The sequence below is a fragment of the Periophthalmus magnuspinnatus genome, chromosome 7 (genome assembly GCF_009829125.3).
Source record: "Periophthalmus magnuspinnatus isolate fPerMag1 chromosome 7, fPerMag1.2.pri, whole genome shotgun sequence".
NCBI lineage: Eukaryota > Metazoa > Chordata > Actinopteri > Gobiiformes > Gobiidae > Periophthalmus > Periophthalmus magnuspinnatus.
In genome coordinates, this window is record NC_047132.1 from 30,613,217 (window position 1) to 30,637,531 (window position 24,315).

Sequence of the window (24,315 nt, forward strand, 5' to 3'; positions counted from 1 at the left end):
TTTTCTTCTGTTTATTCAGGGTCAGGTCGCAGGGGCAGCTCCTGATAAATGGAAGAAAATGACCCCAGAGACAATGTCAAAGAACAAAACATAATATTTATAATGTATTTAGTCTAAAAAGAAAACAAAATATTTATGTCTTTTTCTCTAAACTTAAATAAAATGATCTGTTTAACTAAAACTTCATAACTCTTTTTCCATATTGACAGAACTCCTCTCTGTAATTTCCCTCCGGACCTCACTTAATGGCCTCAGGTCCATGTAACTTCACAAATAATCCTCGGAGCAGCTGAACCATCTGCTCCCTTTGTCCGCGTGGCTCGTGCTGTTCTCGTGCCCCTGATATGTGGACACAATGGGTGTGGCACTCAACGAGAAATCCAATATTCAAAAAGTCCCGCCACTGAGCCTCGAGGTCCGTGCGTCCAATCCAGACGCACGAGCTCAACAAGGACGTGGTCAGAGCTGTTCGTTCAAGCAACAGCAAAAACAAAAAAAAAATCATCTCAGAGGTGTTTGGAATTAGATGTCGGTCTTTTGTTTACATTCAAATTCCTCATTTTGAAGGCGTCGCGTTACTTTGGCTCACGCGTAAAATGATGGAAGCTTTGGGCGCCTCTTATTGGTTGAAACTCTTTTATGACGCAGCCCTTGTACCTTTACAGCTCCAAGCAGCAAAACAACTGTTCCTGACCAGATGTGTTATCTATGTGTGGCTTGGCTTTTAGCTTGGTATAAGCTTGTCTTAGTTTTCAAATCATTTTCAGACCTGTTTTTGTCTGATGACGCATTGGTCAAATTACGCACTAATATTCCTCTCCGCCTCTTAAACAAAAAGGACGCGAGACACGACGCTTTCTTTGCTTTACAATATTCAAATTGAATGCAAAGAGAATATTTAAAACTCTGGATTTAAAGCAAATGGCAATTTTGTGGACTATTTAAGAAAGACAGAATTGATCTGACACTTCTTAAAATGTGTTTTTACGCACGAACACAATGTGTTTTATTTTATACATATTTCAAGGCAAACCAAAAATAATGGTTTACATTTCATCAATAAACTGATCTCATCGTAAAATTAAAAAATACATAAAGCTAAAGCTGTTTTACGCGCAGTGACATCACGCGTCCCTTTGGCTCATGCGTAAACCTGATGGAAGCTTTGTGTGGTTTGGAAACATTTCGTGACGCAGCCATTGTGCCTTTACAATTCGAAACAACTGTTCCTCATCAGATGTTTTATCTGATGTGTGGCTTGGCTTTTAGCTTGGTATAAGCTTGTCTTAGTTTTCAAATCCTATTGAAGACCTGTTTTGGTCTGATTACGCACCAATATTTGCCTCTCAAACAAAAACGACGCGAGACACGACGCTTTCTTTGCTTTACAAATTAAAAACTAAAGTCGATAAGAAGAATTTAAACTTCGGATTTAAATAGAATTTTGGCACTTAAGAAATACCGTATTGAGCTCAGATTTGCTTTACGCACGAACATAATGTGTTTAATTTGAGACATTTCTTCAAAGCAAATCGTTTATAATGGTTTAAATTTCAACAATAAATAGATCTCATCGTAAAATTCAAATAAAACAAAATGCTAAAGTGGGTTTACGCGCAGTTACGCGTGCCATGTGTTCCTTTCAATAACCCCATGCTTTTTTACTTTTTTTACATTTTCTTAAATAAGAAGAAGAAGAAGCTCGTTGAAATGTCATAATGTGTCTCTGTAAAATACACAGCGCTATTGTAAAGGTTTAGTTTAATTCCTTGAGGCTTCTCTCTGCTGTGGCATCAGACGCGTGACAGGTTTGGGTTTGGTGCTGAGGCGGTGACGTGGCGCGGCCAGACGCAGCAGCAGCAGACAAAAAGTTCACATTTTGTCAGTGACGACATATGTTTATGAAAATGGCGTTGGTTTGGGCTTTGGGAAGCTCCTTGTTGGATGTTTGGAGTTTGGTTTGTCTTCCCCTGGGAGAATGTAATCATGAAAAAACAACCTGTGTTCTACAGAGACAAAGGAGAAGTGCCAGTGTTTCCACTTTAAATATTTCAAAATAATATGTTTTTGCAAATATTCCAAATATAACTGCATGTGTTTATGTGTCAAACTACAATAACTCCATGCTGGACTTTTGTTTAAATCTGTGTTGTTCAGCATTTTGTATAAAAATAAATAAATAAATAAACAAAACCAAAAAGATGCTTTTCTCTGATTTAATCTAATCTCACTTTATTTTCATCTTCCTGTGTGTCAGTTCAACCTCTGATATTTTATTTATTATTAACAGTCCCATAAGTGGAGTAAACTTTGAACATCTCATGAGCACAAAATGGTTTCTGATCATGGTTTTCTTGTTGCAGCCACAGACTGAACCGAGACAACAAGGAAATTATATCATTTTAATGTGACGATGTACCGAGATAAAACAATGACCTGAATAATGTAAATCACCAAGTTTATATAGTTTGAGATGACATTTTAAATTAAGGAAATGACACTCCTACTGAGGTGTGGTCAGACGAGAAGCACTAGTCGCGATGTTCACTGTGTTAAATGGGAACAAACTCAAATCCACATCCATAAACACGGGCACAATTCTAATTCATTTTCGTTTAAGCCGTTTTGTAACAAGAATCAAACAAACATCAGCTGCAAAAAGAAATACATCCCACACGCACTGTCCGCTTAGTCCTTGTTATTTTGCCCAAAGTCATCTGAGGTATAATACTCCCTACAATGCAGCATAGACCAGACTGAACCAGACATCACTACGATAACGTCGCTGAGGGTTCACTGTCATTTCTCTTCTCCGACTTTCAGACTCTTCAGTTTCTTCTACAACACTGTTCAAAGATGCAATTCTAATAATGATGAAAACGCTCTTTGTACAAACAGAAACGTGTCCTCTGCGTTTGACCCATCCTTCAAAGCCACTGGAGCCGCCGGTCTGAAGGAAAAGGCAACCGCAGACAACCCCAGGACCCAGATCTCGACTAAACTCTGATCAGGACGACGACACTTTGTACTGGTTTATTTTTTCCGTGTGCTGCAGGTTGTGTTGGCTTCCATTTAACTCAAAGATAACCGCGTAAACAGACACGTGTCACAACCTTTTTCTTCTTGCTTTTTTCACAGTTGGCGAGCAGTTTAGTTTCTATAACGACAAAACAATCCCGTGTAAAACTCACGTATTTCTTGCCGGATCCAAAACTCCAAAGCCGCTTGTTGTTACTGACGCGCTTCAACCAAACTCAAACCACTTCCTGCTTTTTCCCCAGAGCCGCTGCTGCTAATATTTATGTTTTCTCCAGTCGTACACAAACCTACAGCTGTCTTTACCTCCACCGTCTCCACCGAAATAAGAAAAAAAAAACACAAAATCATCATTTACATCTTCAAAATCCTCCGACAGACGCGGGTTTTTCGGTGGCAGTGACTCGTAACTCAACATGGTTCAGATCGTAGACTGTATGTATAAATGGACATCGCTAACCTGCTAGCCGCTACGTTCTAAAGACTTTCACTGTTTCTCTGTAACTGCTGCTGTCAGACTCGTCATTTTGGTCTTAAATGTTCGCATTAACCCGCTCTACATGATCCGGGTGTTTTTATTTCGCTAATTGCCCAGAAATCCAGTCCAGAAAATTGTTGTAGAAATCCAGAGTTTTACCTATGACGCAACAATCCGGGGAAAATGGAACTAGAGCATTTGTATTAAGCTACTCTACATGATCCTGGTGTTTTTATTTCACTATTGTGTCTGTAAATCAAGATATGAGCATTAATAACAGACAAATCATCTCCCTTTTTTTTTTGCCAAGTTTGCTCCCGGTAGCGTTAGCAACAGGTTTGATTGACAGCGTTGCTAAGCGAATACTCCCTGCTAAACCGGTGGCGCTAAACCTTCACCAGCCTTGATCCGGATTGGCTCTTTGGTTGCTTTGATACTCGTGGTGGGAATTTCAATATGAAACTCTGCTCCAAATTCGCCGCTATAACCGTTAGCCTCGATTAGCTTCATTTGACCGGAGCTGAACGCCGCGGGTGACGTCGCACTCACTCAGTCCACGTCTTTATCCGGTCTTCAGGTAGGACTAGACGCCTTGTGGACTAAGGACTTTACGTTAAGGTTTAGATCTACTTATTTATCACTGTAGAGAAATCCATTCTTTTGCATTTTGAGCTGTTCTTTTATGGGTCAGGAGCGAGGACCCGTCTCTACGTCTCATCTTCTACGACTCTGAAGTGCTGTACGTTTGCGATTTGTTTTCTCCCCGACAAAACCCACAACGTCGATGAAACGTTCCGCACCGACAAAGACGCCTACGAAGGTTTGAGCTTTGAGAGAGTTTAAACGAGAGAGAAACGTGAGAAAATGTTAACGCCTGTGTGAGAAAAGTGTATAAAGTGTGTGGTGAGGGGTTTTACAGACAAAAACATAGAGAATAATGTAAAAAAATAAAGCTGATACTTCACGGATTTCGTCTATAATAATGTAACCCCCGCCATAAATGAGGGACCGCTGTATTCTTTTATGAACAAGTTTTAAAGTGTCAGTATCACGACTGATTTGACGATTCTTTTGGTGTTTTTTTTTTTAAATGCTGGCCCCTCTCTGTTTCTCTGAGATTCTGTTCATCCATGTTCCAAGGTCTCGGCTAAAAACCCAAAGACTCTGGGATTTTGCTGTAGCTGTTCCCAGACTCTGAGACAGTTTTCCTCTGAATATTAGAACAGCCCAGTTGTTAAATACGTTTGAATCTTTGTGGAAAACTCATTTGTCTGCACTGACTTTGAACTCGACTCTTGTTTCTTGTGTTGTTTTGTTTTATTGTGTTTTTGCATGTTTTGTTTGATAAGATTGCACTTTATGTTGCCCTTTTGCAGGACTTTGAGCAGCTGTGGTTGTTTTTAAATAATTTGACTTGATTTAAAGGTTTAAATCCACGAAACTAGACCAAAGAACAGAGTGAATACAACTGAGGAAAGATAAGACTCAGATTTGAACCACGAGCTCTCAGACACAAACTCAGACCTGATTTAGGTTTGTCCAGGGATTTGTAAAATGATGATTCTCCAAACCTCAAACAAAACCACAGCTCCTCTGTGTGCACCTCTGTCTAAACCGACGTAATTATTATACAAAAACTTTCTCAGTAATAATCTGTGTGTAGAGTTTTATCTGTGGGTTTGAAGTGTGTCCTGTAGAATATGAGGAGAGTGATACTGTGTTTATCTTTGTAGAGGCTCTGTCCATGGTGCTGAAGATGTGACAAACGTGTTTACAGTTTGTTTGTTTATTTGTTTGTTTGTTTGTCTCTAAACATTTACTGTCAGTTTATAAAAAATATAAACAGGCTGTAACAAAACCAAACTTACAATAAAATATGTTTGTGCTAAATGAGTCTTTGGTTTAGGTTATTACTTTAAAAAACAACATGAACAAAAGTGTAAATGAGGTTCAGTCATTTTCATTTATTTCAAACAAACGCACCAAACACCAGCTGTGACTAAAGTGACGCAGGTTTGAGCTTCATGAAGCCAAACAACAAACCCCAGGACCGAGATCTGTCCACTGGACACGCGGGTCCTTCCTGCGGCTCCTGCGGCTCCTGCGGCTCCTGCGGCTCCTGCGGCTCCTGCGGCTCTTGTGCGCGCGCTGCACGGTTTTGATTGACTCTTGAGCGCACGCGCCCATCTGGCTGTGCGCGTGGCTCGTGTCAGTCTCGCGCCGCAGCTCCACATTTAAACAATGAAAAGAAACAGATAAAGTTCCTCCAGTGTGACTCTGATCATCTGGAGATAAAATAAAATAAACTTATTACAAGAAATAAATGATGGGATTTTGGGATGAAATATTCACTCAAGTCAAAATTGAATAAATCCTGATTTATTACATGTAACTGTAACATTTAGTTGTTCTAGATTCACAGACTTTGGCTGTAGTTTTTTTTTTTCTTCCTCTTGAGTCTCGCGGGTTGGAGCTGCACAGATGGAAACTCGGAAACAAAAAGACTCCAACTGAAGAACCTCTTCAACTCCTTTTTTTGTCTCATGTCACACCAGAGGCTCAGAGGAGCTGGTTCCCAGACTGGACTCGGTGGCAGTTATTCAGGGGCCCCAAGGGGCAGGACGCGTGCACAACAAAGCACTGTATGAACACACACACACACACACACACCCACACCCACCCACACACACACACACACACACACACACACACACACACACACACACACGGTGTATTGTGTCAAAGTCTCTGTTGTGTCCTTCATGTTTCACTGTCTGGACTTTGGACATTTTCTTCTAACAATTAACAACAACAATTAAACTACGAAATATAATCTACATAATCTAAAACCTTTTACTGTGTCCTTTTACTGTGTTTGTCCAGTTTTATTCAGACCAGTTTGTTTAAATATTTCATAATAAATGTTTATTAGTTGGTTATTTTGTGTCTTCATTGTTAAAGTGCAGGACTTTTATTGAAAACACTTCAGTGGAAACTCAGAAAACGCATCAGTTTTTCTTTTGTCAGTTTCCCTCCAAATCATCCTGAGCCTTAAAGGGGCGCAGTGAGGGGCACGAGCCCAGGGCCCAGGATGCTGCTGATGGGAGGATGAGGAGAGGGGGAGAGGGGGATGGGAGAGCGAACATGGAGTAAAGACAAGCTCCATCTGCTGCGCGTTTTGGCGCGTGCCAAACGCGTGAGAACAACTGCAGCTCTGAAAGGATCTGTTTGGTGAAATTCAACAGTTACACACAACAGTATTTTTATATTTTCATATATATGTAAATATTATAAATGTATTATATATTTTAGAGCAGATATTTGTAATAGGGTTCAATATTTTGGAAGAATCACAGAGTTTAAAGCTGAGTGTCCTGCAGAGTTCACTCTGAGACGAGGAGGGTTTGTTCCACAAACTTTTATATGAGATGAACGTCATAAAAGTGTGTGTCATTTAAAATGCTCTGAGCAGCTTCTTTTCGTCAGTTACATTTGTTTGGCTCAGTGTCAGGCCCCTCAGTCTCAGGCCCCTCAGTCTCAGGCCCCTCAGGCTCCTCCCCCCGCGGCAGAGCAGGTATCACCGTCACAAACGCCTCAAACACAGATGTTCATCCAAACACCGCGTGGCTTGGGTCTGTGTTTATTAATTTGGGGAATACATTAAAAGTCTGTCACCTCCACAACAGACACGTGACCTGTGGCTTTGTTTGAGTCGAAACGACTCGAACAGACAGAACAGACAGGACAGATTTAGAGAAACTTTATAAAGTGTTGGGCTTTGCAATAAACAAATACCAACAAATACAAGATTTCAACCACTTTTCGAGTAAAAAGACTTTGCATCGTGTAAAAACAGTAAAATAATGATACAAATAGACTTGTGAAAGATTTACTGCAGCAAAATGGCAGGAAAAAAGATCATTCAAATCCAAATGTGAGACATAAACTGATCCTGAGAGAAGCTGTTTGTGTCTGACTCTTGTCACAAACTCTGAGATTTGGTTTGAAATGATAAAATTATAAAATTAAATGCATCATCATCATCACCACCATCCGCCCGCGCATACCAGCAGACGTCCCCCTCCCCCCCTCAGCCCCTCCCCCCCCTTCAGCCCCTGTCCCAGTGCGCGCTCTGGCCCCGCCCCTGACGCGCTCCACTCACATAAATACAGAGGCTCCTCTCACTGCTCCACACTCGAGCCCCGCAGCTCCACGAGACCAAACCTCCCACAGAAACAAAATGAGCCCAAACGTCACGAGCGAGGCCCGGCAGCCCCTGGGCCGCACAGTGGCCCAAAGGAAACAGGCCCACGAGCTCAGAAAGGTAAGAACCACTTCACTGTTGATTTTAATCAAAACACAGATTTGTGTTTTGTTTGTCTGCGCATCTTTAAATCAAATGTCTCACGTGGCGCTTTTCTCTCAGACTCTTAAACCTCTTTTGGAGAAGAGGAGACGCGCGCGCATCAACGACAGTCTGAGCCACCTCAAGAGCCTCATCCTGCCTCTGATCGGGAAGGACAACGCGCGCTACTCCAAACTGGAGAAAGCTGATATTCTGGAGATGACTGTTCGTTTCCTCAGAGATCTGCCCTCCGCCTCCTCCAAAGGTGAGTCTCAAACACGCACCAACTTTTACGCACGGCCCTTTATTCTCCTCCAGTCACTAATGACGCGTTGTGTCCTGTTCAGATCCAGCAGAGAGCTACACAGAGGGTTATAAAGCCTGTCTCCAGCGCGTGACCACTCTGCTCCCCAGAACCAGCCTGGACCAGAGCGCGTGCCAGCGCGTCACTGACTTCGTGCATCAGTCCATGTCCGCGAGCCTCAAGCCCACGTGCCTCAACTGCTGCGGCCAGAGCTCGAGGACCCTGCCCCAGATCCAGCAGCGGCTCCAGAGCCTCAAGTCCAGCTTCAGCTCCAGAGCCCAGCTTCAGCCCGCTTCTCCCGGGAGCGCGCAGCAGCAGGCCGTGCGCGCGCCCATGTGGAGGCCGTGGTAGAAACATGGACTGTTCTTCAAACATGTAAATTATTGTACAGGATTATTTATTTATAGATTTAACATGAACCTGCTGAAGGTTAAATGTGACGCGTTTGGTTCATTTCATGTAAAAGCACAGACGCTGTTTTTTAAATCCTCTTTGGGGTTTCAAAGCGCGGGTTGTAGACAACACTTCTGTAAAACCCCAAGGGTTAAATGTTGAGGTTTGCACGAGGGACTTAAAGTATTTGGTCTGTGCAAAAATAGTTGTAAACACTATGTGTTCATTATAAAAATGTGATGATTTAACTTCATGTTTCTGACTCAATAAAACCTCATTTACTCGAGTTCATCTGCATCACGTGTTTATTTCTTGGCTCCTTTGGTTTTCAGAATAAAAAGTGTTACTGGGAGTTAATGAAAGGGGTAAAAAGGCGCCAAACGCGCAGAGCCACAGGTCAGAGCCGCTGCTTTTGTTGCGCAGCGTCTCCTGTTAGCGCCAAATCTGTGGGAAACGTGTCTGTGCAGCGCGCACAGAGGAACAAAGACACACAACTGTTAGAAACACGCGCACTTCCGAAATGAACCATTCAGTGATGAGATTCATCAATAAAGAAGTGTTTGTCCAAACAGCAGGTGGTGTCCTCCTCCAAAAGGCCCTGGACTGAGGCCAATGTGCAGAAAAGTTTATATTTAAATAAAACACGGAGCCTGTGGTCCATCCAGAGCCTCAGGGTCAGTCTGGTCTTCTGCTGCTGGACTGAACAAAAAGAAGAGCCTCAGACTGTTGTTTATTCTGTTTTTACCTCTGAGTCCATTTTAAGAGCTCATCACTGCCTTTAGTTTATTTGAACATTATTTATATTTGGGATGAAAACCAGGGCCACATCTCGAGGAGATTGTGATGTTCCACACAGACGCACTCACACTCTCTGTTAAAGAGACTCATATTTGGAATAGTCTTCCTCTGACAATAAGAGAATGTTCATCTCTGTCCACGTTCAAACTGCACCTTAAACTGAGGCTGAAGGAAAACCAGGTCTGTGAGCACATTCAGCTGCTTTTATTGTGTTTTTGTAATGTCTGTGTTGTATTTGTGTCTGTGCACCTCCCCAGGGACAACAGATGGAAATGAGTATTTTTGCTATAATCTGGCATTTACACTGTGTTTACAGATGTTCATTAATATGCACTGTCCCTTTCAAATAAATACATAATATTTGTTGTTATTATTCATAGTTTTATGTATCACCAAAACAAATTCCTTTGTGAATTTTGTTCATAAAGAGACACTTATGTCTTAAATCCCACTGTGAAGTTCAGGGCTGTGTCTGAGCTGCTCCACAAACCGACACAATAAAAAAACAACAACAAAACAACAACAAAACAACAACACAAGTGATTAACAACATGAACTCTTCAATAGATAAACTCTCCTCTGAGCTGTTACAGAACGATCCCAGTCACATTTCTCTCAGTGTTGGTGTTGATACACACAGTTATTTCACACAGAGTCACATAAAAAGAGAAAAACTAAAGATGCAACAAACAGAGTCACAGCAGAGAGACTCAGAGCAGAGTGAAAATGACACATTTATATAATAATGTTACATCACATCACAATTTAGTTTTACAATCAAACAGCTGCTTCATCACAGACACACAACACACAGAGACACAACACACACAGAGACACAACACACACACACACACACACACCCACAGAGACACAACACAAGAACATCACACAGAGACATACACACACACACAGAGACACACACACAGACATACACACAGAGACATACACACAGAGACACAACACAAGAACATCACACAGAGACACAACACACAGAGACACAACACACAGAGAGACACACACAGAGACACAACACACAGAGACACAACACACAGAGACACACACACACACAGACACAACACAAGAACATCACACAGAGACACACACACACATTCACAGAGACACACACACACACACAGACACAACACACAGAGACACACACACACAGACACAACACACAGAGACACAACACAAGAACATCACACAGAGACACACACACACAGAGACATACACACACAGAGACACACACACACAGACACAACACACAGAGACACAACACAAGAACATCACACAGAGACACACACACAGAGACATACACACACAGAGACACAACACAAGAACATCACACAGAGACACAACACACAGAGACACACACACACACAGACACAACACACAGAGAGACACACACAGAGACACAACACACAGAGACACAACACACAGAGACACACACACACACAGACACAACACAAGAACATCACACAGAGACACACACACACATTCACAGAGACACACACACACACACACAGACACAACACACAGAGACACACACACACAGACACAACACACAGAGACACAACACAAGAACATCACACAGAGACACACACACAGAGACATACACACACAGAGACACAACACAAGAACATCACACAGAGACACAACACACAGAGACATACACACACAGAGACACAACACAGAGACACAACACACAGAGACACAACACACAGAGACACAACACAGAGACACAACACACAGAGACACAACACAAGAACATCACACAAATACACACACAGTCAGAGTACTGTACTACTGTACTGTATTCTGAATACTCTGAATACTTCTACACCGAGTTGCATCATATAAAAATGTAAAAACACAACATAAATGACACACACTGCAAGATGTGTGTTTACTTTCTTTTCTAACATATACTGTGCAGTTCAAAACCTAAATGACATGAAGTACCATCAAGTAACTCTATTCTGAATAACACCAAACGAAACAGTAACTGCACCGGAAAACAAACAGTTACTCAAAATTAGTATTTCCAGTACTTGTATTCAGATACTTCCCAACACTGTACATAGATGAAATATAAAACCTCTTATACCAGGCATGTTTTTGATGCACGAACAATGTTATGACAAAAAAAGAAAATAATAATAATACACATTTTGCAGAATACCTCCTCTTCAAGATCATTTAAATACAAAACACCTGCAATTCTATAAATGCAAGACTGAAAATGCAATACTTTATATAACGTACCTTGTGAGAATGTGGTAAACCCTCCAGCAGAACAACTGTACAGTGTATAGTTAAAAAAAAAGCCATATTCTCATGACTTCTGTTGTACTGAATCAAAAACTATGAACTTGCTTTGGCGTTTTGGTGCAATATAAGACAAGGAATAGAAATAGTCAATATGAGCTGATAAAATTTTAAAATAATAACAATAAAGACTTTAAACATGAGGAAAATTTAAATAGACTTTGACTGAGTTTATAGAAAATATACAGTCTGGGCAGAACAACAGTCCAAAACTTTGAGTGTGAGTAGATTTATTATGGTTCAAATGAGCTGTATCGAGCGACAGGTGTTACAGAGAGTTCATGACTGTTGTGGCGAGAAGTTCTGTCGTCTCCTGCCCGGGGGGAGGGGCTTCAGTCCGAGGGGAGTGGCTCAAATAGTCCATGTCCAGGGTGTCAGAAGAAAGTCTTTGTTAAATTGTCCCGTATGGGTTGAAACCAGAAGTTCACATACGATATATAAAAATACACATGCTTTTTTTTCTCACTGTATGACATGAAATCAGACTAAGCGTTTCCTGTTTTAGGTCAATTAGGATTAACGAAATTATTTCTATTTGCTAAATGCCAGAATAATGAGAGAAGGATTTTTTTTTTTTTTTTTTTTGACAATTTTCTATTACTTTCTTCAACGTCAGAAGTTTATATACTGTTGTAACGTCTAGGGCAAAGGTGTCAAACTCAATTTCACTGAGGGCCAATTTGCATAGATGTAAAAATACAACTGTGTAACTGCCTATCTACTGATAAACTGACATTTTAAGACAGTCATATATTTTTATTTACCTTGTCGCGGCCACATAAAATGACATGGCGGGCCAGATTTCGCCCCTGGGCCTTGAGTTTGACACACGTGTTCTAGGGGATCAAAGATACAGACTCGGGGTACAGGTTTAATCGGGTTTATTACAGACAAGAGAATGAAAGTGGATGCTGGTTGAAGGAGCAGGTAGTAGGAAGCTGGGTCGGAGGCTGAGGTGCAGGGTCCAAGAAACGGGATCTGGCAAAAAAAAAACACCAAAAAACCCAGAGATAAACAACACTACTATGCCCATACCCACAAAAAACACAAAAACACACTGCGCCAAGCTAAACTGTACCACGGAGGACACACTAAAGAACCACAGGAGGGTGACATGACGATGTGGCAGCCTGTGTAGCAATCTCCCCTTTGTACTTCAGAGGTGGACACTTGATTGCTGATCGGCTGCGGGTGTCTAGTGGCTGGTGCCGGAGTCTCCTTCCAGCTCCAGACACAGAAAGAAGGGGGGGAAAACAGCACAGGACACACAGACAGTATGGGATCTTGACAGTGCACAGAATACACAAAGAACCTTCCACAAACTTCTTACAATGGTTGGCAGGAATTTTGGCCCATTCCTCCTGATGCAACCGGTGTAACTGAGACAAGTTTGTAGCCTCACATGCCTTTTCAGGTCTGCCCATAAATAGGATTAAGATCAGGAGCTTGTAATGGCCACTCCTAAATTGACTTTGTTATCCTTAAGCCTCTTTGTCACCAGTTCGGCAGTATGCTTCAGGTCTTTGTTCCCTTTGGAAGACCCATTTGTCCTCAAGCTTTAACTTCCTGGCTGATGTCTTGAGATGTTGTTTCAGTATTTCCACATAATGATTGATCATAAACTGACTTTTGACTTTCACACTCTGGACATTTCAAAAAGATGCAATCAAAGACTTTCTGTTATCCGTAAGTTAAAAGGACTCCATGTTTCATCACATCTACTGCTTATTCTGTACACCAGCATCATCCAACCTGTCCTACTGTACTGTCCACCATGTTTTCTTACCATGCTCACAGTTAAAAACCGTAATTCATTTACAAAAATAACCCACCTAGCAGCAAAAATCATTGGTCTCCCTACTCCCAGTCTGTCACAGTTAAACTCTAAAGCCATCACTCGTATAGCACAGATAATAACACAGGACCACACTCACCCACTGCACCGGTACTTTACTCTACTGCCTTCAGGACGACGATACAGATGTAATAAAGCACACTTCAAAAATAGTCTCATACCCACAGCCAAAAATAGTCTCATACCCACAGCCATTATTAACTTGAACAATTTATAGACTACGGAACTCTAATTATCATTATGCACTTTTACAATGTCAATTACTTGCCTTGTGTTTGTCCAATATATGTGATGTGTTTGTGTGGCATTGTTTGTATGTATGGCGTTTTTTTCTCTGTGTGATTTGACTGTGAAGACAAATTTCCCCACTGGGACAATAAAGTAACTAACTAACTAATGTTCTTTTCTCATGACACCATTTATTTTGTGAAGTGCCCCAGTCTCTCCTGCGGAAAAACAGCCCCACGACATGATGCTGCCACCCCCGTGTTTCACAGTTGGGATGGTGTTCTCAGGCTTGCAAGTTTCCCGTTTTCCCCCAAACGTAACAATGCTCATTATGGCCGAACGGTTCAATTTTAGTCTCCAAAAATCAAGGTCTTTGTCTCTGTGTGCATTTGCAAACTGTAATCTGTCTTTTTGATGTTTCTTTTGGAGTTTTTCTTGTCAGTGCAGTCTTATCATCTTCATAAGGTTTTTTCTTTTGTTCTTGGGTTGATCTGCACATCTCAGACCAAAGCATTTTCATCTCTGGCACATAGAACTCATCTCCTTCCTCAGCGGGATGATGGCTGGACGTTCCCATGGTCTTTATATTTGTGTACGACTGTTTGAACAGATAAACGTGGCACCTTCAGGCATCTGGAAATTGCAGACTTGTATTCTGAACAAGGCTAAATGAAAGATACCTCCTCTTCAAGGTAATTTAAATACACTGCCTGGCTAAAAAAAAGTCTCCACCAAAAAAAGGTCACGCACTCTAATATTTTGTAAGCTTCTGCAACGTCACAAGATTTATTTCCATCCAGTGTCGCATTAATTTTCCACCAAGATGTTGCATTGATGCTGGTCAATGATAATTTGGGATTTTTGAGGAAATTTTGGATTTCATTAAAATCTTGCTGCAGTCTTAAAATCGCCTGGTCGACAGAGGGAGAACTTGAACACAAAACAGCATCATCTGAATATAAATGTATGAGGCTTTCTCTTAACTTGCAACCAATAGAATTAATAAATACAGTAAACAGTGACGGGCCCAAAATTGAGCCTTGGGGAACTCCTTTGCTTAACATTAACGTTTGATTTAAACCCACTGACTGCTGCTGCTTGGATTCTGTTTGAAAGATAATTTTGTAACCAATCACATGCAGCAATGTCAAACCCAGTATGTTTCAGACGTTTCATCCACCAAAAACTTTAGTTAAATCAATAAACAGAGCTACACAATCAGGTTTGTCATTGAGGGCTGTGAAAATGTCATTTAAGACGTTGGTGGTTGCAATGACAGCACCAAGCCCTTTTCTGAAGCCCATAAGTCCCTCCCTCACCTGCCAGATCTGGGCTGGGCTCCTGGCTCCTCCTGCGTGCACCTGCAGCCCATCAGCGCAATCAACACACCTGCTGTGCATAAAAGGAGCTGGGAGAAGAGACTCAGCGTGAGATCATCGTCGTGTCACTGCATTCCTGTCTGTTCCTGCGTCCTGCGTCCTGCGTCCCCGTGTTCCCGTGTTCCCGTGTTCCCGTGTTCCCGTGTTCCCGTATTCCCGTATTCCCATGTTCCCGTGTTCCCGTGTTCCCGTGTTCCTGTTGTGTTCGGCCCTGGATGTCTCCTGCCTGCTCTGCCCTACGCCCGTCTGGTTTGCCTGTCGTCCTGTGGTCCCTTCATGTCCCCGGTCCCTGTGTTTCCTGTGTTCCTGCTCACCTGCTCACCTCCGGATCACCCACTGTTTGTACTTGTCCTATTCTTACAATAAATCCTGTAAATATTCCCCGAGTCTGCATCCTTTGGTCCGCTACACTCACCCGCTACGACAATAAGAAGACCTCAAAATGTGGAATTTATTTAATTTTTACTGGTTTAGCCCTAGATTAGACCTGGGATAGTTCTGTTATGTTCATGAGTTAGATCTGTCAGTACTCGCAGTAGTAGCTGAGTTAGCTTGGAGTGAATGAACAATAACTTGATCACAAGAGAAGAAGTCAAATGAGACGGTGATGATACAGCCACTTTTCTACCTGTGTTGGTCATTTCATAACTTTAGAATCACCGGTTACTCAAACTGTTTCTGCTGCACAAATTATGACGGGGAGGTTGGGAACTTCTTGCCATTTTGTTCACGGCCTTTTCTTTTAGTATGTACAGAGCTGTAGTTCCATAACAGAAAGATTATTTAGGTTAAAGCCGCTCTATTGCGCTCGTGTCTGCTCTGTACTGAAAGAAATCCTCTGACTTCCATGTTGGAAAACGGCGGCGCCCAACGGGAGCTGACGTCGCCGTGAACGTCATCACAACAAAGAACCGGTGCTTCGTATGGATATCTGCTGATCACGCTGCTGAGTGGAGCTCTACAGTCACGTCTGGCTCAGGTTCCATTCATTTTTCTCGTAGACTTTTCGAAAAAAATTAAATATCAAGAGTTCAAAAGGCATAGTGGAGGCTAACGAGCTACATGCTAACTACGGTAATGTCCATCACACGTTGTTTTAAGTCCAAAAAGGCCGTTTAAAATGCAAGATTCTGCTAAATGTTTTAATAACTTCAAGCTTTGAACTTTAAATATAAGCTGTTGTTTTGTTTTTCCAGAAAGTCTATGAGAAAAATCAATGGAAAATGTAGTCACTGTTGAGCTTCATAGTGTTTTTTTTTTTTCCATTTGTACCAAACGACAAAACAAAACACTGCCGGATCCTACACGTGTCACCGATGTCACAGAGGGCGTGTCCCGGAGGTGAAAACGACGATCGACCTGCAACATGGCGTCTTGAAAATAAGCGATTAAAGATTTGACAAATATGAATCACTCCAAATACAACTTCAGAGGGAAAATGAGAAGGAAACAACTATAACATGTTTTTAATTTAATTTAATTTAATTTAATTTAATTTAATTTAATTTAATTTAATTTAATTTAATTTAATTTAATTTAATTTAATTTAATTTAATTTAATTTAATTTAATTTTATTTTATTTTATTTAATTTTATTTTATTTTATTTTATTTTATTTCCTCTCCTTTTTCCCCTTTTCCCACTATAACAAGGTTCAAATTTCTGAAAAGTTTAATAAAATACATTTGTTTTAAACTGTTTTACGCTCCAAGATCAGACCTGAGCGTATGATTAAACTCCTGGATGGTCTTTTTCACTTTTACACCGGTCACATCTGAGTTTGGACCAAACCAGGACCAAACGGACCGGGACAAAACATGGACCGAGTCACCACAGTGAATCTGAATCTATTGTTTAGAAAGACACTGACAAACATTGAACTGATAAAAAGAGTTCATATTGAAACTGTGTCTTTTTTTCTGTCAAAACTGAAACACAACCTCAATATTTTCACTGTAAAGTTTTATTTAATGAACAGAACTGTCTCCCTCTAAACATAAAGTCCAGAATCACCATCTGTTTGAGGAGAAAAGATAAAGACACTTCTTCAAATCAGGCGGTGTCTTTTGTTACAGTGAAAATCCCATAATCCTCAAGTTTGGTTTGAGTTTATTTCAATCACAAATCAAACTGAAACATAGAAATGGGCTGTAGATTGAGGTTTTTTTTTTTGAGTTTTTTTTGTGTCTGTCTGGTCCTTTACTATCAGCTCAGAGTCTCACGTGCGTCTCTTTCTGCATTTCAATCACTTTTGCGTCAGACCGTCAAAGAAAAGCCGTTATTTGAAGGAAACGTCCTTTTTTTTTTTTTTTTACACCACGAGCCCCGTCCCCGCCCCGTCCCCGCGTCGTCCCCTTCTTCCCCTTGGAGCCTCGAGCCTCCTGATTCCCGTGAAGTATCAGAAGATTCCAGACAAAGGCTTTCTGTTCTGCGCAGATGGGATACCGACGCCCAATTTGCGCCAAAAGACAAAAGAGGGCTATAACCGTAAGAGCAGAAATGCCTGGGCCAAGTTACCCCCCTCCACCCCCCCTACGGCCCCACGGGACCCTCCAGAGCGCGTGCAGCAAGTGTGTCTGTGACCGTGAGCGCGAGCCTGTCCCACAGCGCGAGACTTTAACTTTGACTGTTTCTTTTTTTTTTTTTTAAAGTTTAAGAATTTACTTTTTAGCCAATTTAAAGCAGTGGCCTTTAAATACTTTTCAAATCCACATAAACGAATGAAGAAAAACACAAACAAACCTTCAGAAGTGTAACTGCTCTACTGTTTGTGTCTTATGTAGTTTATTATAGACAAATATCACATGTCCTGCCACATTTAGGACATATTTATAACAACAGACGTGAGGAAAGTGACATAAACAAGTATTTTTTAATCTCAAGGTCCTGGATAAAACCTCGTGTCATTGGAGCCGTTTTTGTTTTGAAACACGAGCAGCAGGACCAGAGAAAGAAAGAATATTGATCAACAACAACTAAAGGAGACGACGCTTTATGCAAGAGCCAAACCCAACGAGGCGCATGTTTCAAACATGAGATGATCCTTAAACCGCAGATGGGACGCGCTGACGCAGAGTGTGACTCCAGGATGTGCGTTTGTTCCGTTTGAAAAGTGTGTGTTTCTGTTTTGTGTCTATGTGAAGGTCAAAGCTGAGCCTCCGGTGAAGAGCAGAGTCTCTACTGGAGGAGGAGGAGGGTGTGGTCCCAGCGCAGGAGGAGGAGGAGGAGGAGGAGGAGGAGGAGGAGGAGGAGGAGGTGGGGGTCAGACACAGACATCTGGTCCGTGTGGCGCGTGCTGCGCGCGTGGGTCCCCAGAGTGCTGTGGCATTTGATGAGCTGTCACACACCGGCCCTGGTCCTTTTCTCATTTCACGCACTTTCCAAGTTCTGTTTGTGTTTACATTTATGGTCATATAAAATACTTTTATAAGAATCATTTCACAGTGTTTTTGTTCCGCGCGCGGTGTCTGGGCCTGAACCTCAGATCAGGCTGTAAAATCCACGCGCCCTGACTGTCCTTTATTCACTCCGTGTGACTCTGTGTGAGAATAATCACGTCTGGAAACACAGTTCGTGTAAAAAACATTTCTTTAAACTGTATCTTACTGTAGTTTGTTTGAATAAATATTGGAAAACCCTAAAAGAGAAAAATAGTAGAAAATAAGAAGGAAACAGCCTCAGCTTCATGTTCCAGAACCTTCACTCAAACTTGAGCCTGACCGGTGCAGTCCCCAGGGTAAAAACATTTTTTATGCAAAACTGTTGTTGTCACCGCGTCACAGGCGTCACCAGGAGGCGCGTGGCGTGGGTCTGTGATCCGGGTCTGTGATCCGGGTCTGGCTCTGGAGCCTCCAGCTCCTCTCCAAAGCTCCTCTCCAAAGCGCACAGGGCGCCTCCTATCGGCCAAGCTTCTTATTTAATCAAAAATACGAAAGACATTTCAAACAAACGTTATAGATTCACATCTTGACGCGAAAGTACAAAACAGTCACAGAATCGCACTTCTGTCTAAAGTAAAGTGAATATTTCTCTGCGCCGCTACAGAACAGCTCTAATGTCAGACAAAGTCAAACAAAGGTCCAAAAATGACCCTTTCACTGGTTGTAACATATTAATAGGATTCTAACTGACGCACAACGACCTGTCGACACCTTTTGGAGAATAAATGAGGCGACTTCACCCCCAAAACAAACCAAAATATATTTAATCCATCGCAACTTTACGCACAATGGAAAATGCGTAAAAATGAAAAGGAAACATTGCGCTTTGCTGCGTAAATAAAGTGAAACATTAACTAGTTATTGTTTTATAGATATATTTTTCAATATGTTGTTGGTTTTGATGTTTACTGCGCGTTTATCCAACTTTACGCACTAATGACGTGCGTCCTGAGGGTCCACGCGCGGCACAGTTGTTTCTCGTAGGTGAAGGACAGATGGTTATCTTTCTTAATATGATGCTTTTGTTTTGTTTGCATGAAATTTGTGACTGGTCCAAATCGTTTTAACTTGGCTTGGGGGCGTAGCCGTGACGCACGGAACCGACGCCACAGACGTGGATATAAACCCCGCGCTCGGGCCGTTACAGACACTTCTTCTCCTCTTCCTCTCCTGAACACACCTCCCACAGGAGCCCACACCTCCCACAGGAGCCCACACCTCCCACAGGAGCCGAGACCATGTCTCCAAACATGAGCTGTGACCTGCTGCCGGCCTTTGAGCCAAACACTTTGGCCAAAAGAAAAGAAGCTTTGGAAATGAGAAAGGTAAGTCTCAGCAAAAATATGGACTCACAAACAGATTCTTTGTTTCTCCATCGATCTGTAAAGTGTGGACTCAAACTAACTGGCATCTCTTTTGTGAACAGACTCTGAAGCCTCTGATGGAGAAAAGAAGGCGCGCTCGGATCAACGACAGCCTCAACCATCTGAAAAACCTCATCCTCCCGCTCACAGGCAGAGATGTGAGTCCAGCATCATTTAGACTTTTTTATAGAAAAAAACAAAAAACAAAAAACAAAAACAAAAGGTTCTACGTAATCAGGAATCACATTTTAATAAATGTGTTCATTTGTCTCCCACAGAAAAGTCGTTATTCAAAGCTGGAAAAGGCGGATATTCTGGAGATGACGGTGAGATTCCTCAGTCAGATGCCTCCTGCTGCCTCCAAAAGTAAGTTTCATTTAAAATCCTCCATGTTTGACTTATGATCCCGAATCATTTGAATCTAACTCTGATGTTGTCCCGTCCAGATCCAGCAGAGAGCTACACAGAGGGTTATAAAGCCTGTCTCCAGCGCGTGACCACTCTGCTCCCCAGAACCAGCCTGGACCAGAGCGCGTGCCAGCGCGTCACTGACTTCGTGCATCAGTCCATGTCCGCGAGCCTCAAGCCCACGTGCCTCAACTGCTGCGGCCAGAGCTCGAGGACCCTGCCCCAGATCCAGCAGCGGCTCCAGAGCCTCAAGTCCAGCTTCAGCTCCAGAGCCCAGCTTCAGCCCGCGTCTCCCGGGAGCGCGCAGCAGCAGCAGGCCGTGCCCGCGCCCATGTGGAGGCCGTGGTAGAAACATCTGCTGTTGGAAGACTGAAGAAAGAAGAAAAAACAGCAAACAGTTTGTAATTAGGACTGTGACTCTTTGATGAATCTGTTCATCGTGCCTTCGGTGTTGGGTGTTAAACACTCGTCTTTACGCGCGTCTTTTGTCCGGTTTTATTTGACAAAGTTCGACCGTCGCATTCTCTTTAAACTTAAAACATGTATGTTTCCGTGGTGTATTCAGTCCTCGCGGAGGCCTGAGTGAGAGGGCCCTAAACCCGCCCTGTAAGACCCCAGGGGTCAGTCTTTGTCTGCCAGAGTCCGGCAGATGCACCGTAGACTCAGTGCGTCTCTGTTGTATCTCTGATGGGATGAGCTCATTTTTGCTATTTTCAGCAAGTGTTTAATGTGTTTAATGTGTGTTTAATAATATATATTATATGTGACTGTACAGCTGTTCACAGCTGATTTATTTCGCTGATTTCAGCGAGTCCTGTAAATATGTTATAAAATAATAAAACTGCGATGTCGTGGTTTAACGCGCTGCATTTTGTCCTTTGTTTTCGTTTATATTTGAAATTCACTCCACTGAAATAGTATCCAACGAGGTCCTAAACCAGCTCTTTAGTTTTATATCAGGGCCTATATGGAGTATGTTCAGTGTACTTTTGTTCTTAGTAGTTTTATCACACAGAGCACATTCAAAGCTGCTGTAGGAGAAACACACGTGTGTTTCATGGAGGGTAAAATGAGCCCTCAGAGTCTGAACATGTGTCTCCATCTGCTGCAGATGAACGGTTGACCCGTGATTCTTGTGCACAGGTTTTGTGGTCAGATGCGCCCCCAGTGGTGTGTAAAGGTACAGCTTCAAAGGAAAGGGCGGTGTATGGCGCCCTCTAGAGTCCAGGTTGAGTCTCTCCATAGACTCAGTTATTGTCATTTTCCTCTTTTACGGTGGAAGCGGCTCGTTTTGGAGGAAAATAAAAACACGGACAGTGGAGGCTGAAAATAGAAGAGACACAGACACAGCTCAGTTTATTCATGTTTAAAGGCCCGTGTCAGACTGTTCTCTGTGTTATAATGTTACACAGACCAGGGCTGTGTTTTGTTTCATTTACACATGTTTAACACACAAACTCCGCAGATTTACACTGAGTTCTTCTCTCAAACTAAAAACACTCTGTTCCACCTTATGATGTCATCATGTGGTAATACAGGAAGTGCTCCACTGTGTTTTTAAACTCCACACACCTTCACAAGAATCACTTGGATAATTTCAACTCTGGAATTGGGAAACTAATCTCTATTGAACAAAAGGTAAAAGGCAGAGGTTAAACTATCACTTCATGACATCACAAGGTGGAACAGAGCGTTTTGAGCTTTGGAGATGTACAGAATAATAACAAAGTGTTACTCAAACATGTGTGAATGAAACAAAACACACCTCCAGGTCTGTGTAACATTATGACACAGAGAACAGTCTGACACGGGCCTTTAAACATGAATAAACTGAGCTGTGTCTGTGTCTCTTCTATTTCAGCCTCCACTGTCCGTGTTTTTATTTTCCTCCAAAACGAGCCGCTTCCACCGTAAAAGAGGAAAATGACAATAACTGAGTCTATGGAGAGACTCAACCTGGACTCTAGAGGGCGCCATACACCGCCCTTTCCTTTGAAGCTGTACCTTTACACACCACTGGGGGCGCATCTGACCACAAAACCTTTACACAAGAATCACGGGTCAACCGTTCATCTGCAGTAGATGGAGACACATGTTCAGACTCTGAGGGTTCATTTTACCCTCCATGAAACACACGTGTGTTTCTCCTACAGCAGCTTTGAATGTGCTCTGTGTGATAAAACTACTAAGAACAAAAGTACACTGAACATACTCCATATAGGCCCTGATATAAAACTAAAGAGCTGGTTTAGGACCTCGTTGGATCCTATTTCAGTGGAGTGAATTTCAAATATAAACGAAAACAAAGGACAAAATGCAGCGCGTTAAACCACGACATCGCAGTTTTATTATTTTATAACATATTTACAGGACTCGCTGAAATCAGCGAAATAAATCAGCTGTGAACAGCTGTACAGTCACATATAATATATATTATTAAACACACATTAAACACATTAAACACTTGCTGAAAATAGCAAAAATGAGCTCATCCCATCAGAGATACAACAGAGACGCACTGAGTCTACGGTGCATCTGCCGGACTCTGGCAGACAAAGACTGACCCCTGGGGTCTTACAGGGCGGGTTTAGGGCCCTCTCACTCAGGCCTCCGCGAGGACTGAATACACCACGGAAACATACATGTTTTAAGTTTAAAGAGAATGCGACGGTCGAACTTTGTCAAATAAAACCGGACAAAAGACGCGCGTAAAGACGAGTGTTTAACACCCAACACCGAAGGCACGATGAACAGATTCATCAAAGAGTCACAGTCCTAATTACAAACTGTTTGCTGTTTTTTCTTCTTTCTTCAGTCTTCCAACAGCAGATGTTTCTACCACGGCCTCCACATGGGCGCGGGCACGGCCCGCTGCTGCGCGCTCCCGGGAGACGCGGGCTGAAGCTGGGCTCTGGAGCTGAAGCTGGACTTGAGGCTCTGGAGCCGCTGCTGGATCTGGGGCAGGGTCCTCGAGCTCTGGCCGCAGCAGTTGAGGCACGTGGGCTTGAGGCTCGCGGACATGGACTGATGCACGAAGTCAGTGACGCGCTGGCACGCGCTCTGGTCCAGGCTGGTTCTGGGGAGCAGAGTGGTCACGCGCTGGAGACAGGCTTTATAACCCTCTGTGTAGCTCTCTGCTGGATCTGGACGGGACAACATCAGAGTTAGATTCAAATGATTCGGGATCATAAGTCAAACATGGAGGATCTTAAATGAAACTTACTTTTGGAGGCAGCAGGAGGCATCTGACTGAGGAATCTCACCGTCATCTCCAGAATATCCGCCTTTTCCAGCTTTGAATAACGACTTTTCTGTGGGAGACAAATGAACACATTTATTAAAATGTGATTCCTGATTACGCAGAACCTTTTGTTTTTGTTTTTTGTTTTTTGTTTTTTTCTATAAAAAAGTCTAAATGATGCTGGACTCACATCTCTGCCTGTGAGCGGGAGGATGAGGTTTTTCAGATGGTTGAGGCTGTCGTTGATCCGAGCGCGCCTTCTTTTCTCCATCAGAGGCTTCAGAGTCTGTTCACAAAAGAGATGCCAGTTAGTTTGAGTCCACACTTTACAGATCGATGGAGAAACAAAGAATCTGTTTGTGAGTCCATATTTTTGCTGAGACTTACCTTTCTCATTTCCAAAGCTTCTTTTCTTTTGGCCAAAGTGTTTGGCTCAAAGGCCGGCAGCAGGTCACAGCTCATGTTTGGAGACATGGTCTCGGCTCCTGTGGGAGGTGTGGGCTCCAGTGGGAGGTGTGGGCTCCTGTGGGAGGTGTGGGCTCCTGTGGGAGGTGTGTTCAGGAGAGGAAGAGGAGAAGAAGTGTCTGTAACGGCCCGAGCGCGGGGTTTATATCCACGTCTGTGGCGTCGGTTCCGTGCGTCACGGCTACGCCCCCAAGCCAAGTTAAAACGATTTGGACCAGTCACAAATTTCATGCAAACAAAACAAAAGCATCATATT

The 24,315-nt window shown here is 42.6% G+C and overlaps 3 protein-coding genes across 3 annotated transcripts; 2 read left to right on the top strand and 1 right to left on the bottom strand.

The window, feature by feature from the left end:
• Positions 1 to 7,749: 7,749 nt before the first annotated feature.
• hes2.1 (hes family bHLH transcription factor 2, tandem duplicate 1) lies at positions 7,750 to 8,514 on the top strand. The gene is made up of 3 exons (XM_033968916.2): positions 7,750 to 7,838; positions 7,941 to 8,124; positions 8,207 to 8,514. The coding sequence occupies exons 1-3, from the start codon at positions 7,755 to 7,757 to the stop codon at positions 8,512 to 8,514; spliced, it is 576 nt and encodes a 191-aa protein (XP_033824807.1). The 5' UTR covers positions 7,750 to 7,754.
• Positions 8,515 to 19,819: 11,305 nt separating this feature from the next.
• LOC117373061 (transcription factor HES-2-like) lies at positions 19,820 to 20,702 on the top strand. The gene is made up of 4 exons (XM_033968917.1): positions 19,820 to 19,906; positions 20,008 to 20,103; positions 20,224 to 20,311; positions 20,392 to 20,702. Exons 1-4 carry the CDS (start codon positions 19,820 to 19,822, stop codon positions 20,700 to 20,702), a joined length of 582 nt encoding a protein of 193 aa, XP_033824808.1.
• Positions 20,703 to 23,188: 2,486 nt separating this feature from the next.
• Positions 23,189 to 24,068, bottom strand: LOC117373062 (transcription factor HES-2-like). Its single transcript, XM_033968918.1, has 4 exons — positions 23,982 to 24,068; positions 23,785 to 23,880; positions 23,577 to 23,664; positions 23,189 to 23,496 (listed from the first exon to the last, which is right to left on the bottom strand). The coding sequence occupies exons 1-4, from the start codon at positions 24,066 to 24,068 to the stop codon at positions 23,189 to 23,191; spliced, it is 579 nt and encodes a 192-aa protein (XP_033824809.1).
• Between the last annotated feature and the right edge of the window lie 247 nt (positions 24,069 to 24,315).

Bases quoted from the DNA above. Each gene is read 5' to 3' on its own strand.
- LOC117373061 (XM_033968917.1), top strand. From the start codon at position 19,820: ATGTCTCCAAACATGAGCTGTGACCTGCTGCCGGCCTTTGAGCCAAAC. The intron at 19,907-20,007 runs GTAAGTCTCAGC...TTTTGTGAACAG, and splicing joins AAGCTTTGGAAATGAGAAAG to ACTCTGAAGCCTCTGATGGA. The intron at 20,104-20,223 runs GTGAGTCCAGCA...TGTCTCCCACAG, and splicing joins TCCCGCTCACAGGCAGAGAT to AAAAGTCGTTATTCAAAGCT.
- LOC117373062 (XM_033968918.1), bottom strand. From the start codon at position 24,068: ATGTCTCCAAACATGAGCTGTGACCTGCTGCCGGCCTTTGAGCCAAAC. The intron at 23,881-23,981 runs GTAAGTCTCAGC...TTTTGTGAACAG, and splicing joins AAGCTTTGGAAATGAGAAAG to ACTCTGAAGCCTCTGATGGA. The intron at 23,497-23,576 runs GTAAGTTTCATT...TGTCCCGTCCAG, and splicing joins GCCTCCTGCTGCCTCCAAAA to ATCCAGCAGAGAGCTACACA.
- hes2.1 (XM_033968916.2), top strand. From the start codon at position 7,755: ATGAGCCCAAACGTCACGAGCGAGGCCCGGCAGCCCCTGGGCCGCACA. The intron at 7,839-7,940 runs GTAAGAACCACT...CTTTTCTCTCAG, and splicing joins AGGCCCACGAGCTCAGAAAG to ACTCTTAAACCTCTTTTGGA. The intron at 8,125-8,206 runs GTGAGTCTCAAA...TGTCCTGTTCAG, and splicing joins GCCCTCCGCCTCCTCCAAAG to ATCCAGCAGAGAGCTACACA.